This window comes from Bos javanicus, chromosome 5 (assembly GCF_032452875.1).
Source record: "Bos javanicus breed banteng chromosome 5, ARS-OSU_banteng_1.0, whole genome shotgun sequence".
Classification (NCBI taxonomy): domain Eukaryota; kingdom Metazoa; phylum Chordata; class Mammalia; order Artiodactyla; family Bovidae; genus Bos; species Bos javanicus.
The window spans coordinates 67,891,974-67,912,573 of NC_083872.1; the positions used below are offsets into that span (position 1 = coordinate 67,891,974).

The 20,600-nt window shown below is 44.0% G+C and overlaps 1 protein-coding gene across 2 annotated transcripts in view; it reads left to right on the forward strand.

Moving 5' to 3' along the window:
- Positions 1–20,600, forward strand: part of STAB2 (stabilin 2) — a 172,159-nt gene that overhangs the window by 108,183 nt on the left and 43,376 nt on the right. For both annotated transcript variants that reach the window (XM_061417114.1, XM_061417115.1), the window contains 10 exons: positions 4,800–4,845; positions 6,004–6,080; positions 9,526–9,651; positions 10,232–10,305; positions 11,338–11,409; positions 13,259–13,378; positions 15,616–15,663; positions 16,676–16,759; positions 17,260–17,406; positions 18,625–18,765. In XM_061417114.1, the coding sequence (XP_061273098.1) occupies positions 4,800–4,845; positions 6,004–6,080; positions 9,526–9,651; positions 10,232–10,305; positions 11,338–11,409; positions 13,259–13,378; positions 15,616–15,663; positions 16,676–16,759; positions 17,260–17,406; positions 18,625–18,765 (935 nt within the window). The remainder of the gene's footprint in view (positions 1–4,799; positions 4,846–6,003; positions 6,081–9,525; positions 9,652–10,231; positions 10,306–11,337; positions 11,410–13,258; positions 13,379–15,615; positions 15,664–16,675; positions 16,760–17,259; positions 17,407–18,624; positions 18,766–20,600) is intronic.

A 20,600-nucleotide genomic window follows, 5' to 3' on the forward strand; every position in this document is an offset into this window, starting at 1 on the left:
ATTCTGACACTGGACTGGAGAAATTACCCCTGGAAGCAGGTATCAGAGAGTCCCCCTCTTCTGGGGCGGGAGCTGGAGAGGAGTCACAGGTGCCTGACAGCCCAATGAAAGCTCCAGGGATATGGAGTTATCAGAAAGAGTGTCTTTGCCCAAAACTTCAGGTGATGCTAAAAATCAGGGTAACACAGATTTCATTGAAAAGCTAAAGTTGGAAGTGTAAATGGTCTCAAGCCAAGGAGATACCCTAGAACAGATGTAAAATGCTGGTGTTCCAAGCAAGGGTTTAGAGGGTCTGGGAGAGGGAAGTAGGGAGCAACGGGGTCACATAAACAGGAAGACAGCCTGGGGGAATCCCTGAAATAGAGCAAGACAAAAGTGACAGCCAAGGATAATCAGGAGGTCATCTGTTGTATCATAAACTACCCTCGTGTGCACAGGAGGACCAACCACGTTTAAAGGACAGGGAACAACCTGGAGGCTGCACAGGTTTTCAGGAGGCAGTTAACAAAAATCTGAACCAAGGTGGTGGCCTGACTGTGGCAGGGAAAATGAAGACACTTAATTGCCAAATGAGTTAAAATCAAGAGCACGAGGTGACTAGAGATACAGAAGAAAGGAAGAGGGAGGGAGGGGTCCACTGTGTAGATGATGGGCCAGTTCTGGAAGAGTCCAGCTTAGGGGCAGGAGGGTGAGATTGAGGGGCGGGAGAACACCCAGGTGGAGATTCCCAGGAGGTATTAGCTCACTCATTCATTCATCAGACACATGGAGCTCCTGCTGGAGGACACGGCAATGAGTAGTGTGTGGTCCCTGCCCCAGCAGCCGGCAGTCTGGGGAAAATGCGGGTTTCCAGACAGTCACTGTAGAGCAGATGTGAGTGTGTGGGTGGAAGTCTCAAGAGTGAGGCCAAGGCTGGAGACATAGGTGTCATTAAGCAGGTGGAGGTGTATTTGTGCCATGAGGGGAAGAAAGCGGGGCCAACGATGAACCACCAGACTCATCTTCTTCCTGCTTTCTCTACTGTGGAGAAAGACCCCAGTCCACCCCCGCCTGCTCACCCAGTCTTGGAGCCACCCTCTCAGCCTCCCCCTGCCCTGTCCCTAGTACCATAGGTGAACTATTTCAGCTCCTTCCTCCTGCTGCTCCTCTCACCAGTACCCTTGTGATCCATCTCTTTGCCTTCTGTCACATTTTCCTCCATTCCATTCTTCACGCTGCTGCCACACAGAACCATCTAAAGCATAGATGTCTTGGTCTGTTCAGGCTATAACAAAGTACCATAGACTGAGTGGCTTATAAACAACAGAAAGTTATTTTGTTCTGGAGGCTAGCATTCAGAATCAGGGTGCCAGCATGGCTGGGTTCTGGTGACGGCCCTCTTCTGGGTTGTAGAGGGCTGTCTTCCCACGTGATGGCAGAAGGGGCAAGGGAACTCTCCAGGGTCTCACTTATAAGGACATTAGTTTCATTCATGAAGATTCCACACTCATGACCTAATCACCTAAGTCCCCACCTTCAAGTACAAACATATTACAGATTACATTTCAAAGTATGAACTGGGGACAGGGGACATAAACATCTTGACTAGTATTATTTCCCACCCACGCCCCAGGACTTAGTGACCTGCTGTGATTCTCCACTGCTTCCAGGAGGAGAAATTTCATTGCCTATAGGAAAAACACCTTAGGAGGGTGTTCAGTTCAGTCACTCAGTCATGTCAGACTCTTTGCAACCGCATGGACTGCAGCACCCCAGACCTTCCTGTCCATCACCAACTCCCAGAGTTTACTCAAACTCATGTCCATTGAGTCAGTTATGTCATCCAACCATCTCATCCTTTGTTGTCCCCTTCTCCTCCCACCTTCCATCTTTCCCAGCATCAGGGTCTTTTCCAATGAGTCAGTTCCTTGGATCAGGTGGCCAAAGTATTGGAGTTTCAGCTTCAGCATCAGTACTTCCAGTGGATATTCAGGGCTGATATCCTTTAGGATGGACTGGTTGGATCTCCTTGCAGTCCAAGGGACTCTTAACAGTCTTCTTCAACACCACAGTTCAAAAGCATCAATTCTTCGGCTCTCAGCTTTCTTTATAGTCCAACTCTCATATCCATACATGACTACTGGAAAAACCATAGCTTTGACTAGATGGAACTTTGTCAGCAAAGTAATATCTCTGCTTTTTAATATGCTGTCTAGGTTGGTCATAACTTTTCTTCCAAGGAGCAAGCATCTTAATTTCATGGCTGCAGTCACCATCTGCAGTGATTTTGGAGCCCCCAAAAATATAAAGTCTCTCACTGTTTCTACTGTTTCCCCATCTATTTGTCATGAAGTGATGGGACCAGATGCCATGATCTTAGTTTTCTGAATGTTGAGTTTTAAGCCAACTTTTTCACTCTCCTCTTTCACTTTCATCAAGAGGTTCTTTAGTTCTTCTTCACTTTCTGCCATAAGGGTGGTATCATCTGCATATCTGAGGTTATTGATATTTCTCCCAGGAATCTTGATTCCAGCTTGTGCTTCATCCAGCCCAGCATTTCTCATGATGTACTCTGCATATAAGTTAACTAAGCAGGGTGACAGTATACAGCCTTGATGTACTCCTTCCCCAATTTGGAACCAGTCTGTTGTTCCATGTCCGGTTCTAACTGTTGCTTCTTGACCTGCATACAGATTTCTCAGGAGACAGGTCAGGTGGCCTGGTATTCCCATCTCTTGAAGAATTTTCCAGTTTGTTGTGATCCACACAGTCAAAGGCTTTGGTGTAGTCAATAAGACAGAAGTAGATGTTCTTCTGGAACTCTCTTGCTTTTTCAGTGATCCAGCAGATGTCGGCAATTTGATCTCTGGTTCCTCTGCTTTTTCTAAATCCAGCTTGAACATCTGGAAGTTCATGGTTCACATACTGTTGAAGCCTGGCTTGGAGAATTTTGCATCACTTTACTAGCGTGTGAGATGAGTGCAATTGTGTGGTAGTTTGAGCATTCTTTGGCATTGCCTTTCTTTGGGATTGGAATGAAAACTGACCTTTTCCAGTCCTATAGCCACTGCTGAGTCTTCCAAATTTGCTGACATACTCAATGTAGCACTTTCACAACATCTTTTTAGGATTTGAAATAGCTTAAGTGGAATTCCATCACCTCCACTAGCTTTGTTCTTAGTGATGCTTCCTAAAGCCCACTTGACTTTGCATTCCAGGATGTCTGGCTCTAGGTGAGTGATCACACCATCATGGTTATCTGGGTCATAAAGATCTTTTTTGTATAGTTCTTCTGTATATTCTTACCACTTCTTCTTAATATCTTCTGTTTCTGTTAGGAAGGTGTAGTACAAAGCTATTTGCCAGTTGGCACTTGCCCAGTTTTCCAGCCTGATCTCCATTGCACAGTCGGTACAAGGAGCACAATCTGTACAAGGAGCTTCAGCCTAGTAATGGAAATAAATGTTCAGTCATATTCAAAAAATTGCGATATAAGAGTGCAGAGTAAAGCACCTCTCCACCAGACTAGATTATCCTTTGTTCGAATGCAAACTCCCCACTCCGGAGTCATGTCAGACATCGTTAATTGGTTAATTGATCATTGCACTCTTCCCTCTGAGGTCAGATATGGGCGCCACATCCTTCTCAAAAGAGCACACCACGTGGTCTCTATCAATTAACTGAATCAAAGGTCTAGAGCAGATTCCAGCAAGGGGGTCCTAAAAGGTGGCTGGGATTTCAGAAACAGAACAGAGAGAAAGAGATTTCCGGACTCAGGGACTAGCGCACATAAAGGCACAGAATGGCACTGCATCCACCTAGCTCATCGGAGTCTGTAAATGTTCCCTCTCACAGAAGCATGACCACTCTCACAGCCAGGCCTCTGTTTCAGGACCTTCTATATAATTTGGCCAGGCCTAACAGGATTTCTTTCCCAAAAGCTCTTAGCCTGAGCAACCAGTCCAGTGGGTACTTTTCCATCATCTCTAACAATTTCTTGCCTGATCCTCCCCTGCCAGGAAGTATGTTAGCTGGACATCCAAGAATAAGAATGTAATATTGTTCCAGGAAACTTAGGAATTCATTCAGCAAATAGGTAGTGAGTACCTGCTGCATGCCAGGCTCTGGGCTATTTTTGCATATGCAAAACAACAACAACTTAATTATAATTAGTTATTTGCTTATTTGGGCTTCCCTGGTGGCTCAGCAGTAAAGAATACACTTGCCAGTGGTGATGGGGGTTGTGGGTTTGATCCCTGGATTGGGAAGATCCCCTAGAGAAGGAAATGGCAACCCACCCCAGTATTCTTGCCTGAGAAATCCCATAGATTGAGGAGCCTGGGGAGCTACAGTCCATGGGGTCACAAAAGAGTAGGACATATCTTAGTGACCAAACAAGAAATTTGCTTGTTTATATCACTCTGTAGCAAAATGATGAAAAAAAAGAATAAGGAACATAGAAGGTATAAACATTGGGTTGGCCAAAAAATTCATTTGGGGCCTTCCTAAGCTCTTACAAAAACCCACATGAACTTTGTGGCCAACCCAATAAAATAGGAAATTAAACCCCGGGGAGCAGTGTGCAGCCTCACCACCTAGCACACAGGAGACACTCCATCGGTGTATTTGACCTTCAGATTTGTCTCTGAGCTTCCTAGAAACCAAGGTAAAAGAGAACTTACATGGTCACATAGTTCCCATGATGTGTACCAGTTAACTTGTGAGGAACTAAATCATTTCCTATCACCAAGTACTAAAAGAATATTCTTGAGTGAGATTTATTTTAAAAAGTCTGACAGCATTTGGTTCTCTTTTTGCAGCGATCACAAAAGACAACTGCAACGGGACCTGCCACACCAGTGCCAAGTAGGTGCCCTCTGGCCACCTTTGGGAGTGATGCAAAGGGGATTTTTCCTAATAGTATGTGTCCACCAGACCCCATCTTTAGGGAAGAAGCTTCCTGAGACCATTTCTGAGGATTTATGAACAGATCAGATCAGATCAGTCTCTCAGTTGTGTCCGACTCTTTGCGACCCCATGAATCGCAGCACGCCAGGCCTCCCTGTCCATCACCAACTCCCGGAGTTCACTGAGACTCACGTCCATCAAGTCAGTGATGCCATCCAGCCATCTCATCCTCTGTCGTCCCCTTCTCCTCCTGCCCCCAATCCCTCCAAGCATCAGAGTCTTTTCCAATGAGTCAACTCTTCGCATGAGGTGGCCAAAGTACTGGAGTTTCAGCTTTAGCATCACTCCTTCCAAAGAAATCCCAGGGCTGATTTAAGTAAAAACTAAAAATGAGGCCACCGTCAGTTTGCCAGATCCAGCCTTTTGAACAAGCTGCCCCCTGAGCTACCTGACACGTTGGCAGAGTGCCAGTTGTTACCCCCGTTCAAGCCACAGGGACCCTTTCACAGAAGCAGAGGGAGCCTGGTGGGCCTCAATTTCATCAAACCTTACTTGCAGTTCACAGCCAAGCCTTCTGTCTTCATAAGTGAACTTCATATTCATAACACTCAGAGGAGCTAATGGGTTAATTCATTAAGAATCCAGAAGCTGGAGTTAGACTTGAATCAGCCTCTGTCGTTTCCATTGATTGTATAACCTTGATCCACTTATTTAAGGCCTCTAAGCCTTGGTCTCCTCATCTGTAAAATGGGAAGAATGATAGACCTACCGGTTGGGCTACTGGATATTGTGTAGGTTACGTCAAATAGTGTGTGAAGTATAGGTTTGAGCATGTAGGATGCTCTCTGAAGATGGGCAGCTGCCCTCCGTATCCTTGGACCAATGCCTCCATGTACACACTCTGTTGTTTGCCTGACAAGTGACTGCAGTTTTAGCTGCCCATGGCAGGGCTGTGCTAGGGATCAACTCTCCTCCCAAGCCTTAGGGAGGACCTCTGAGTGCCTCATGGGGCAGGAGCTGGGATCCTAGGGGGAAGGGTATTGTGAGTCCCATCCAGGCAGGAGGCGGGATGTTGTGCATTTTTCTGTAAATACCACTTGCCTTTTCTCTTGGCAGCTGTCTTCTCAATCTGGATGGCACAGCCTTGTGCAAATGTGCAGCAGGGTTCCAGGGGAATGGGACCATCTGCACAGGTAAGTAAGGAATTTGCTAGGTGGAGGGTAACCCAAGCTATTGAGAGATCTGTGTTTCTGCAGACTAACTGGGCAGCTGCAGGACTTGCCTGGTGGTCCTGTGGTTAAGACTTCATGCTGCCAATGCAAGGGGTGTGGATTCGATCCCTAGTCAGGGAACTAAGATCCCACTTGCCATGTGATGAGGCCAAAAATAAATAAATGGACAGCTGCTAATGAGCAGTGATGGGGAACTGGATGTGGTAGGGTGGCTGACCTCATTCAGGGGCAGGACACCTACTATTCACGGATTAGATGTGTTGGTTTTGAAACGTCCGGGGCCACTGCCCTGGTTCTCTTCTCTAAGTCTTGGCCACAATTGGAATCACCTGGAGAGCTTTAACAATCGTGGATTTGGCTGACCAAGGGTGTGGCATGGGCATGGGGACTCTGAAATGGGACACAAAGAGGCTTGAGCCCTGGTTCTTTTTCCCACTCCCCACATGGCCTTGGGTGGTCTCTAAACTACCCTTAAAGTAAACATAAAACTATGTCCCTTGCAGAGCAATTTGGGATGAAATGACCTCTCCACGTACAACAACAGAATGAGACAGCTGTCAAAAACAGCCCCGATGTTAGACTCCTTGGGTTCAAATCCATGTTCTTACACTTTGTGTTACCTGGGGACAGTTGCTTGACTGCTCTTTGCATCATTTTGTCATCTGTAAGTTGTAGGTCATAAGAGAATCTTGCTCAGTGGATTGTTGGATGGCAGCATGACTTAATTAATACCTGTGAACATTCCTGGCACAGAGCACTCAATAAATATGAGCTAACGCTCTTATGGTGACCAATACATGTTCAGTGCTAGAAAAAAATAGAAACAGCATCATTTTCTCTTGACACTCTGTCCACGAGGGCTTCAGTCCAGACTGTGGTGGAGCTAGACAATGATTGCACCAGTTTGCTTTCTTTTTTTTATTAATTAAATTTGGGCTTGCGTTAGCTTTTTCTGGTTGTGGTGAGTGGGAGGCTACTCTCTAGCTGTGGTGCACAGGTTTCTTATTATGGTGGCTTCTCTTGTTGCAGAGCACAGGCTCTAGCACATGCGGGCTTCAGTACTTGTGGCACACGGGCTTAGTTGCCCTGCAGCACATGGAATCTTCCCAGAGCAGGGATTGGACCCATGTCCCTTGCTTTATAAAGCAGGTGGACGCTTAACCACTGGATCACCAGGGAAGTCCTCACCAATTTGCATTCTAGACCATCTGACCCTGGGGATTGTCTCAGGTGTTCCCTGAAGTAGGATGTGTTCAACATACCAGTGAAAACAATGGAAAGACAAGTAACTGTGATTTCTCTTGCCCCCTGTTTGCGGGGAGATAGCAAAACGGCAGCTGTTATAAACAGTCCTGTCGTCAGACTCCCTGGGTTTAAGTCTATGTTCTTATAGTGTATGTTACCTGGGGACAGCTGCTTGACTTCTCTTTGCATCATTTTGTCATCTGTAAGTTAATATAATGCTCAATATTTCTATAAAACTTTCATATACATTATCCAAACCTGTGCATAAGCTTGTATGGGTGTACCCCAAAATTCATACTAATTAAGTCATTTGTCTAAAGTCACATGGTGAATGAAGGGCAAGCCAGGACTCATACACACACCTTGGGACTCCAGATCTTAGATCCACTTGGAATTGACTTTTGTATACATGCCTGCGTACTCAGTCTCTTCAGTCTGTCCGACTCTTTGCAACTCTATGGACTGTAGCCCGCCAGGCTCCTCAGTCCATGGGATTCTCCAGACAAGAATACTGGAGTAGGTTGTCATGCCCTCCTCCAGGGATCGTCTCCACCCAGGGATCGAACCCATGTCTCCTGCTTTGCAGGTGGATTCTTTACCACTGAGCCATCAGAGAAGCTCTTTTGTGTATATAGTGAGGTCCAAATTCATTCTTTCACATGTGGATATCTAATTGTCTCAGTATCAATTTTTGAAAAGATCATTCTTCCTGTGATGGAAATAACATATTGGCACCTTTGTGGCAAATCAGTTGACCACAGATGTTTGAGTTTATTTCTGGACTCTTAATTCCATATGGATCCTTCTGCCAGTTCCACTCTGTCTTTATTACTGAAGCTTTGTAGTAAGTTTTGAAATTAGGGAGTGTGAGTCCTCCAACTCTGCTCTTTTTTTTAAAGATTGTTTTGACTGTTCTGGGCCCTTTGAATTGATATACAAGTTTTAGAATAATCTTGTCAGTTTTTGCAAAGAAATCAACTGGGATTTTGACAGATTGCGTTTAATCTGTAGATCAGATATAGGGAGTAATGCCACCTTAACAATATTAATTCTCTCCATCAATGAACATGGAAGGTCTTTCTATTATTTAGGTCATCTTTTATTTCTTTCCACAATGTTTGCAGATTGCAGAGTGTTTTACAATTTGTTAATGGAGTCCATCTTTTGATGCTATTGTAAGTGGACTTGTTTTCTTAATTTCATTTTCAGTTTGCTCATTGCTATGGTCTAGAAGTACAATTGATTTTTGACTGTTGATCCTGTGGCCTACAACATTGTTGAATTCAGTGATTCACTCTAATTCTTTTTAGTGGATTCTTCAGGATTTTCCATAGCACATCATGTTATCTGCAAATAGAAATGCCTTTACATATTTTCTAATCTGAATGCCTTTTATTTCTTTTTTGCCTAATTGCCCTGACCAGAACCTTCATTCAACACAGTGTTGAACAGAAGTGGTAAAAGCAGACCTACTTGCCTTATTCCTAATCACGGGAGAAAGCATTTGGTCTGCCATCATTAAGCACGATCTTAGCTGTGGGTTTTTCATAAGTGAAAAATGTCCTCTATCAGGTTAAGGAAGTTGCCTTCTATTCCTAGTCTATTGAGTGTTTTTATCATTAACAATATTGAATTTTGACAAAAGGCTTCGCTCCTTATACTAGGATGATTGTGTTTTTGTCTTTCATTCTGTTGCTGTGCTCTATTACATTAATTGACTTGGGGGATGTTAAACAATCTTGTATTCCTATATTAGTACCTCTTTCTTATAGTATATAATCACGTTTATATATTTCTAAATTTGACCTGCAAGTATTTTCTTGAGGATATTGAATCTATATTCATGAAGGATATTAGTCTATAGTTGTTTTGTGATAGCTTTTCCTGGTTTTGGTATCAGAGTAATACTGGTCTCATAGAATGAGTTGAGAGTCTTCCCTCCTCTTTCAGTTTTTAGGAGAGCATGTGAAATTTTGGTATTTATTGAATGTTTGGTAGAATTCACCAGTGACATCTAGTGCTTTGCATTCTTTTGAATTATCTATATTTAATCCAATGCCTGCCATTTTGAAGTAACTTCTATTTCTCAATCACTCAAGTAAAAACACATCAATTTTCCCCCTCCTCCTCTACTGCTCTTTGTCATCTTTCTCTTCTATAGCAATCAATGCCTGTGAGATCAGCAATGGAGGTTGCTCTGCCAAGGCTGTCTGTAAAAGAACCACCCCAGGAAGCCGGGTGTGTGTGTGCAAGACAGGCTATACTGGCGATGGCATCGTGTGCATAGGTAGGTACCACCTCTCACCTGCAATTTCCAACTGCCTTTAGTTTTGACCCCTCAGTCAAGGTGCTGTCTGATCCTTCCACTTGTTTTCCATTTACTTGTTTTCCCTTGGCTGCTTATAAGCAATTGGATAGGAAATGCTTTCACACCAAGCAAACATCCTGCTTCCCATCAAAATGTCCTCCTAAATTGAGCATCTACTGATGATTCTTCTCTGAGCCAATTACACTGTGATGGTTATAAATGTGTTTTTAATTCCTACATCTCTTCATTCATAACATGCTGAATTAGACTCCAAAGTTCTATTATTTCAAGTCCTTGGCTGCAAACACTCATATTCATTCAATAGAGGGACAGAGTCAAGCCTGCAGATACGCCTCTGCTGGCACAGTCCCGTCCCAGAGGAGTCAGTTTTGAGAAACCACAGCCAGCACCCTCCCTGTTGGGTTATTTCAGCCACAGAGTTGCCAAGAAAACCAACTCATGCTTTGACACCTGCTCTGCTTGGTTGGATCCATCGAGATGCCTTTACTTAAAAATAAGGCTCGATTCTCATGCCAGGTGTGGGATTTTTGTTTTAAAGAGATCAACCCCTGCTTGGAGAACCATGGTGGCTGCCACAGGCATGCAGAGTGCACACAGACGGGACCCAACCAGGTGAGCTCTGCCTCTCTGGGGGGTTACATTTTCCTAGGAGCCAATTCCTGCAGATACAGACCCAGGACTGAGGGAGAGGGGCTGAGTACAGACCTCTAGGGAGCAACAGGATGAAATAAATACATTAGAGGGAATTCTGAAACAATTCCCCTAGAGATGGTTGTTTTGGAAAGAGGAGGAAGGTAGGAGGAGCAGGGAACAAAGGGTTCGTGGGAGAAAGGCCTTTCTTAAAGTGGGGCTTCCCTGGTAGCTCAGCTGGTAAAAAATCCACCTGCAATGCAGGAGACCCCGGTTCAATTCCTGGGTCAGGAAGATCCCCTGGAGAAGGGTTAGACTACCCACTCCAGTATTCTTGGGCTTCCCTAGTAGCTCAGATGGTAAAGAATCTGCTTGCAATGTGGGAGACCTGAGTTCAGTCCCTGGGTTGGGAAGATCCCCTGAAGAAGGGCTTTGCAACCCACTGCAGTATTCTTGCCTAGAGAATCCCCATGGACAGAGGAGCCTGATGGGCTACAGTCCATGGGGTCACAAAGAGTCGGACATGACTGAGCGACTAACACAGCACAGCGCAGTGGGAAGAAGTGGGCATGTGCAAACACCACATGGCTCCAGAAACATGAAGGTCTCCAGCCACGCTCTCCTTTCTTTCAGCTTTCTAATGCCCAGAATCTTACCATTTTTCTTGGGCTTGAGCCTCTGAAATACATGTACAACAGCAGAAGATAACAGTTTTAAGCCCTCTCTCGGTCACATACTCCCCAGCGCTGTAGCCGAGGCATTGCCTCCCTAGGGAGAAGGTTAGGTGGGGTGGGAGCATGTGAGGACTCCACATAAAGGAGGGGAGGGGTTGAGGGGCGAAAAGACTCAGGTGGGGAAGCTGGAGGCTCAGGAACCCGGACTCTGCCTCCCTCGGTCCCTGTCACACTGTGAGCAAGCGGGAAACTGTGCATCAGAAACTGGACGGATGATGATGGAGTGAGAGCCAGCAGGACCTGACTGTGAAATGCCCCGTTCTGTCTTCTTCCTGGACAGGCCGTCTGTAACTGTTTGCCGAAGTACACTGGAGATGGGAAAGTCTGCACCCTCATCAACGTCTGCTTGACCGTGAGTACCGCCCCCTCCCTGCATCTAGGGTGTGGTGTTGAGGTGCCCTCCATCAGAGCTGCTTCTGGGCCATTTCTTCCTCGTGTCCCGGTTGCAGAGTTGGAGACACTGCAGTCTCTGCCTCCGTCTTCATGTGACCTCACCTCTGTGTCTGGATCTCCTCTTCCAGTGAGGACACTAGCAGACTTAAGACCCCCTGATTAATCTAAGACATCGCATCTCCGAGATACTTCATTGCATCTGCAAAGACTCTTTTTCTAAATAAGGTCCCATTCACAGAGACCAGGGCTTAGGATGTAGACATAGCTTTGGGGAGGACATAATTCAACCCACCCCAGAGCAGGAGGAGAAGGGGTCTCTGGCCCTGGTCACAGAACAAGCACATGGCAGAGTCAGAACTTGAACCCCTGTCTGTCTGACTCACAGGTCACACCCTTGGCCACTTCTCGTGCTTGTTCCTCCACGAGGCTCTGATCCCCAGCAGAGGCCCAGTTCATACACCTTCCCTCCTCATCCATATCTCTGCCCACCTGAGAGTCTCCTGCAAGCATGAAAACAGCACAGATACTCCATAATTAAAGCCCTTTCTCTCCAGACGAGGTCCCTACTGTCCCCCATGACGGTCTGTCTATTTTACACCAACTACCTTCTGGCTGGTGACTATTACTTTGCTATGATGGATTAGAGTTTAGCCTTTAGCTGAGAAGTATCAAACAAGATTGATGCCTTCCTAGTTAACTGCCGGGTGCTGATAAACTTCCCATTTGGCAACTCTGGACTGATCTCTTCAGGGCTGGAGATCTGCTGGGATGGACTTGCCATCTTGAGATATGGGCACACCTCAGAGACATTGTGGCTTCGGTTCCACCACCAAAATACAGTGGCTATTACAATAAAGCAAGTCACAAGAATTTTTGGTGTCCCAATACATAAAAAGTTATATTTATACTATATTGAGATCTGTTAAGTATGCAATAACATTATGTCTAAAAAAATACAATGTATGTAAGCCAACCATACTTCAATTTTAAAAAGAAGACAGTAAGAGTTAAATAAATAAATAATGTATTGGGTTGCCCAGAAAGTTCATTAGGATTCACTTGTGACATCTTATGGAAAAGCCCAAACGAACTTTTTGGCAAACCCAATACATACCTTAATTAAAAAAATACTTCATTACTAAACATTGCTAACCATCATCCAACAACACAAAGTCATCACAAACTTCCAATCTGTAAAAATCACAGTACCTGCAAAGTTCAGTAAAATGAGGTATGCCTGTGTAAGGCTGGGTGAGTAGGATGACTCTTACAACTTTAGGGAGATGGAACACAAATTCAGGAAAAGAGCAAATAATGCAAACCAGTCAGTTCAGTTCAGTCACTCAGTTGTGTTCAACTCTTTGCGACTCCATGGACTGCAGCACGCCAGGCTTCCCTGTCCATCACCAACTCCCAGAGCTTACTCAGACTCATGTCTGTCGAGTTGGTGATGCCATCCAACCGTCTCATCCTCTGTCGTCCCCTTCTCCTGCCTTCAGTCTTTCCCAGCATCAGGGTCTCTTTTCCAATGAGTCAGTTCTTCGCATCAGGTGGCCAAACTATTAGAGCTTCAGCATCAGTCCTCCCAATGAATATTCAGGACTGATTTCCCTTAGGATTGATTGGTTTGATCTCCTTGCTGTCCAAGGGACTCTCAAGAGTCTTCTCCAATACCACAGTTCAAAAGAAACCAGTCAGAGAGTAAGACAAAAAGTGAATGTCAATACAGAATTGCTTTGTGAGCATTGGCAGGGCTGGCAAGCTAACTGGTCTGATTCCTATCCCCCACTCCTTGGAAATTTTACCAGAATAATGGCGGCTGTAGTGAATTTGCTATCTGCAACCACACTGGACAAGACGAAAGGACTTGTACTTGCAAACCAGACTACGTTGGGGATGGGTTTACCTGCCGTGGCAACATCCATCAGGTAACGCAAGGCATGTTTCTGTAAAGTGAACTCTACTTTCCTCCTTGTGTGAAGAATCTAAGGCACTGAGAAGGGTGCAAGAGTTTTGTTCCATATAAAACTAAAATGTGAGGGAGGTCCCTGGAGGGACCTGGAGGTCTAGTGGTTAAGACTTTGCACTTCCATCAAAGGGTTTGATCCCTGGTCTGGGAACTAAGATCACACATGCCACACAGTTCAGTTCAGTCATTCAGTCATGTCTGACTCTTTGCAACCCCATGGGCTGCAGCACACCAGGCCTTCCTGTCCATCACCAACTCCTGGAGTTTATTCAAACTTGTCCATTGAGTCAGTGATGCCATCCAACCATCTCATCCTCTGTCTCCTCCTGCCTTCAATCTTTCCCAGCATCAGGGTCTTTCCCAATGAGTCAGTTCTTTGCATCAGGTGGCCAAAGTATTGGAGTTTGAGCATCAGTCCTTCCAATGAATATTCAGGACTGATTTCCTTTAGAATGGACTGGTTGGATCTCCTTGCAGTCCAAGGGACTCTCAACAGTCTTCTTCAACACCACAGTTCAAAAGCATCAATTCTTCGGTGCTCAGCTTTCCTTATAGTCCAACTCTCATATCCATACATGACTACTGCAAAAACCATAGCTTTGACTAGGCGGACCTTTGTTGGCAAAGTAATGTCTCTGCTTTTTAATACGCTGTCTAGATTGATCATAACTTTTCTTCCAAGGAGCAAGCGTTTTTTAATTTCATGGCTGCAATCACCATCTGCAGTGATTTTGGAGCCCAAAAATAAAGTCTGTCACTGTTTTCATTGTTTCCCCATCTATTTGCCATGAAGTAATGTGACCAGATGCCATGATCTTAGTTTTCTGAATGTTGAGCTTGAAGCCAACTTTTTCACTCTCCTCTTTCACTTTCATCAAGAGGTTTTTAGTTCCTCTCCACTTTCTGCCATAAGAGTGGTGTCATCTGCGTATCTGAGGTTATTGATATTTCTCCCAGCAATCTTGATTCCAACTTGTTCTTCATCCAGCCCACCATTTCTCATGATGTACTCTGCATAAAAGTTAAATAAGCAGGGTGACAATATATAGGCTTGATGTACTCCTTTCCCAATTTGGAACCAGTCTGTTGTTCCATGTCCAGTTCTACATGTTCCATGTCCAGTTCTACATGTTCCATGTCCACACAGCATGGCCAAAATGTAAAACAAACAAACAAAACTATAAAACATGGAAATTTTATCTTCCCATGAGAATTCACTTGATCTGGCATGCAGTGATTCAGATTAACAGTTCTCAAGTCAGAAAATGCCTGGGTATGAATTCAGCTCAGCCAGTTATTATGGTAATGTGACTTTAGGCAGATTATATCATCTCTTTGTGATATATCTGTTTTCTAGCCTTTAAAAGAAAATAATGGTAGCATTCCAAGCAAGTTGTTATACGATTTCAATGAGACAACGTGTGTAGCAGGCACAGAGTACATAGTAACTCAAAGACATGGCCATGATGTAGGCTGTTGTTGGTGTGTGTGTGCATGTGAACACACCTGAACATCTGTACTTGGTAGAGAGATGCTTGGATGTGATACCTGTAGATTTCTACCTATTATAAAGTGAACATCCTATTATTTGGTTTAAAGAGGGACCAGAGCATTCTGGCTGATTGAAATATTCTTGTTAGTAGAGAAAATAAATCTTCCATAAACCTATGAAAGATTTTTTAAATACTTGAACTTGCAAAAATGCTCTTAAAGCTCAGGTACTTTTATAAATGGCTGAACCTTTCCAAGGTAAATCAGATGGTGACTCCAGGAAGCTTTTAGAACTCACGGTATATCCGCATCGTCATTCTGAACATCAGTCGTGAGCCTACAGATGAGACTTGTTTAAGAGGCCTGCCATGGCAGTGTATTCATGCGTGCTCAGTCACTGTTATGTCAGACTCTTTGCGACCCCATGGACTGTAACCCATAAGCAGGCTCCTCTGTTCATGGGATTTCCCAGGCAAGAATACTGAAGTAGGTTGTCATTTCCTACTCCAAGGTATCTTCCCAACCCAGGGATCGAACTCACATCTCCTGTATTGGCAGGCAAAGTCTTTACCACTGAGCCACCTGTTAAGCTCTAAAAAGATAGTAGATTCTCTCAATCTTGGAGAAATTGCCCTGTGATAACCCTGTATTGTTCTTGTGTTTAATTCAGAGCCATTAAGTGGACCTTTTTGTCTTTGTTTCCAGGAGCTTCCCAAGAATCCAAAAACATCTCAGTTTTACTTCCAGTTGCTGGTAAGAATGCATATGTATGTCTAACTAGAAGAATTGGGTCTCAAACCCCTGATATGGGTTAAAGATATGAGTTAAATCTGTAACCTCTGGAGTAGGTAAAGCTAGAAGACAGTCCTGGAACCTACATTTCTGCAGTACTCTCTGTATTGGTCATCTGTGAACTTCTCAGGCCCCAGGTGGGCAGCATACAAGTGGAGTAATGGTTGCCCTTGCCCGTTGCACATGTGAGAATGTATTTTATGAAAAAACTGCCATCCAACCCGTTTAGACAAGAAGCATTACTGGGGCAATCAGCTAACTCTTTGGGTGAAAATATTAAGTTAAATCTTACATCAGAATACAGTCCAGAGATACTGAAGAAAAAGAATAAAAATCGAGAAGAGTAAAATCTAATTACTTTACAATATTGTATTGGTTTCACTAGCCTCCAATTAAAATAAATCAAATTATTTTTTTAAAAATCTAGATTAAAATCTAGAAGAAAATATAAGTAACCATAGGTCCTTAACCTTGGCAAGAACATAGAACAGTTGAGTAAATTGTCCTATTACTTAACATTTGCATTCTTATCTCAACCATAGAAAACATTTAGTGTGTGAAAGAGACACACTGGCAAAAAGTTATCTGGAAATAACAGAGATCTTTCTAGGTGGTGGGATTATGGGTAGTTATTTTCTTTTTTATACTATATTTTCAAATCTTTCATACCAGTCAACATATGTCATTCTACAACCAGATAAAAATAAACATTATTTCCATGCCTAAGGAAGTGGGTGATTCTGAATCTAAGGCTAAATGAAACACGAGTCTCCCCTTTTGGTTTTTCTCTCCCCTCTGCCATCATGTACTCTCTCTCCGTTATTTGTCTGAGCCCCTGCCTTTACTTACGTTACGTATTGGGTTGGCCAAAAAGTTCATTTGGGTTTTCCCATACGATGGTACAAAAAAGTTTGAACGAACTTTTTGGCCAACCCAATACATGGCATGTGGCGCCCACCTGCCTTCCCCACAGGAACATTCTGTGCGAGACCTGGTTGGCCCTGGCCCCTTCACCGTCCTGGCACCTTTATCTGCAGCCTTTGATGAGGAACCCCAGGTAAGCACGAAGCTAGAGGCAGGTAGGTAGAAGAGCTTTGGGACTGGAACACAGTCTTTGGGCATCACCCTAGAACCAACACGAAAGACATTTCTAAACAGGAGATTTAGAATCAGCTGGAGGTGACCACCAATGAAAGGGGTTGCCTGTCAGTGTGGGAACCCCCATCGGGAGAAGCATTTAAGTGGATTTGGGGTCACCACTAGCATAGACTTCTAGAGGACATCCCTAAATAGGGTAGGAGGTTGGGAAAGACCAATCATTCTTAAATAATTTAAACCCTGATAGACACCCCTCAAAAAAAAAAAAGGAATGCTGGATTAATGGGATATAAATAGGTTCTTTTCTTGCAGAATTTATCAGAGCCTTTACTGTCTAACATTCACTTAGACTCTTCATGCTGGATTATCCATTAATATGTAATAATGTAGCAAGCATTTATTGAATGTTTCCAACCAGAGGGCTGCTAGCTCTGGCTGGAACCCTCGGATCTATTGCAGATTAAGGACTGGGACAAAGGGGGCCTGATGCCCCAGATTCTTCGGTATCACGTGATCGCCTGCCACCAGCTTCTTCTGGAAAACCTGAAATTGACCCCAAATGCTACTTCTCTCCAAGGGGAGTCACTTGTCATCTCTGTGTCTCAGGTAGGAGTAGCCACTTCAGGAAGGTGCTCATTTTCCTTGGGCCCTCTCTCTTTCCTCTTCCTTAGAGCAGTAAGAGTAATAATAATAATAACAACTAACGCACTCGGGAATGACTGCTCTATCCCGGCTACTATCCTAAGTGTCTGATGTGTGTGTGCTAAGTCACTTCAGTCATGTCCAACTCTTTGAGACACATGGACTGTAACCTGCCAAACTCCTGTCCATGCGATTTTCCAGGCAACAATACTGGAGTGGGTTGCCATGCCCTCCTCCAGGGGATCTTCCCACCCAAGAATCAAACCTGTGTCTCCTATGACTCCTGCATTGTAGGCTGATTCTTTATCCCTGAGCCACCGGGGATATGTACTAACTGATTTAATCCCCATAATGTAGATATTATTATTTTCCTCAATTTAAAAATTAGGAAACTGAACTCAGGTTAAGTAGCTTTTCCAAGGTCACACAGCAAGTAAATATTAATATTAGAGCTGGAATTGAAACTCAGAGGCAAGGCAGCTTCAGGTGGTCAAGAGAACTGCTTTCAGCAATAGCTGGAGAGGGATGAAAGCTTTTGTTCAAAGCCTTGACCAAGCTGATGCCTTCCCTCACCACAAAAAGAAACACATGGTGACTGTGGAATTCATGACAAAGGGGGAAAGTGTCTGGTGGGGTCAGAAGGGGGGTTGCTAGAGAAGATATCTGAAAGAGAAGCCAATTTTGATCAGCTTATTATTTCATATTGGAGAATCGCAGTGAAATAACTGTTCTGGTTAATTGTTCAGTCGCTGAGTTGTGTCTGATCCTTTGCAACCCCATGGACTGCAGCATGCCAGGCTTCCCTGTCCTTCACTGTCTCCCAGAGTTTGCTCAGACTCATGTCCATTGAGTCGGTGATGCCATCCAACCATCTCATCCCCTGTCACCCACTTCTCTTCCTGCCCTCCATCTTTCCCAGCATCAGGTCTTTTCCAATGAGTTGGCTCTTCGCATCAGGTAGCCAAAGTATTGGATATTATTTGCTATTAACTTCTCCAGGTGAAAATTATATTCTTGACATATGCTTAAGTAATTTGGATCTTCAGATTTTGCTCACAGCTCTACTTGAACATTCACTTTCATGATGATTTAATATGTTCACAGAATATTTTGGAAGAAGTGATTTTGTGTCTATTTCTCTTTGTGCTCATTTCCTCTTTTTTCTTTTTTGGTTGATTTCAGGACATGGTATTGATAAATAATAAAGCCAGGATCATATCCAGTGATATCATCTGTACAAATGGAATCATCCACGTCATAGACAAACTGCTGTCTCCCCAAAACTTGCTTATCACCCCTAAAGATGCCTCTGGAATGATTCTGGTGGGTAAACTCATTGTCAGACTCTTAGCATGGAGTGACTCACAAGATGTAATTTATTATCTCAATTCTGCTTTTGAGGCATTGTTCAAGACAGTTAAATTTTGCTGCTTCAGTCTCAAGTTACTATTAAAAACCTCACTGGGGCTTCCCTGGCAGTTTAGTGGTTAAGACTCTGCACGGGAGATGCTGGTTTCGATCCCTAGTCAGAAATAAGATCCCACATGCCACATGTCATGCTACCCCCAAAAAACAAAACCTCATTAATACTGTTCTTGCGTGCATGCTAAGTCGCTTCAGTCATATCCGACTCTTTGCGACACTATGGACTGTAGCCCGCCAGGCTCCTCTGTCCATGGGATTCTCCAGGCAAGAATTCTGGAGTGGGTTGCCATGCCCTCCTCCAGGGGATCTTCTCATACCAGGAATCGAGCCTGAGTCTCTTATGTCTCCTGCATTGGCAGGCAGGTTCTTTACCAGTAGAGTCACCTGAGAAGCCCATAAGAAATACTATTCCTAGTAAGAAGTAAATAGGTGAAAGTAAATAGTTGAATGGATTTTGTAAATTATTCTTTAGTTTCCACAAGGGCAGGTTGTGCATAGATTTGGAAGATGGAGAAATTACATAGATGGATGATAATGATGATGAGAGAAATGATAGATGATCCACAAGTAGGTAGGCACGTAGGTAGATAAACAGATAGACGGACAGATACCATTAAAACTAAACCAGGAGTAAAACATCTTCTCAATGGACAGAAAAGACACTTTCAACTTTTTTGTTACTTATTAGTGTTGGGTTCTTCATTGCAGACAGCCGAATCCACTGTATCTCATTTAAATAAAAAGGAGTTTCTAAAGATGTTAAGTACATCACCAAATCTCTTGGAAAGCAATAGAGCCTGATTCAGACACTACACACTTCAGTTCAGTTCAGTTCAGTTGCTCAGTCATGTCCGACTCTTTGCGACCCCATGAATTGCAGCACGCCAGGCCTCCCTGTCCATCACCAACTCCCAAGTTCACCCAGACTCACGTCCATCGAGTCAGTGATGCCATCCAGCCATCTCATCCTCTGTCGTCCCTTCTCCTCCTGCCCCCAATCCCTCCCAGCATCACAGTCTTTTCCAATGAGTCAACTCTTCGCATGAGGTGGCCAAAGTACTGGAGTTTCAGCTTTAGCATCATTCCTTCCAAAGAAATCCCGGGGCTGATCTCCTTCAGAATGGACTGGTTGGATCTCCTTGCAGTCCAAGGGACTCTCAAGAGTCTTCTCCAACACCACAGTTCCAAAGCATCAATTCTTCGGTGCTCAGCCTTCTTCACAGTCCAACTCTCACATCCATACATGACCACAGGAAAAACCATAGCCTTGACTAGACGAACCTTTGTTGGCAAAGTTATGTCTCTTCTTTTGAATATTCTATCTAGGTTAGTCATAACTTTCCTTCCAAGGAGTAAGCGTCTTTTAATTTCATGGCTGCAGTCACCATCTGCATTTGCACCATCTGCAAAATCACTATCTGTGTGTGATTTTGGAGCCCAAAAAAATAAAGTCTGACGCTGTTTCCACTGTTCCCCCATCTATTTCCCATGAAGTGATGGGACTGGATGCCATGATCTTCGTTTTCTGAATGTTGAGCTTTAAGCCAACTTTTTCACTTTCCACTTTCACTTTCATCAAGAGGCTTTTTAGTTCCTCTTTACTTCTGCCATAAGGGTGGTGTCATCTGCATATCTGAGGTTATTGATATTTCTCCCGGCAATCTTGGTTCCAGCTTGTGCTTCTTCCAGCCCAGTATTTCTCATGATGTACTCTGCATAGAAGTTAAATAAGC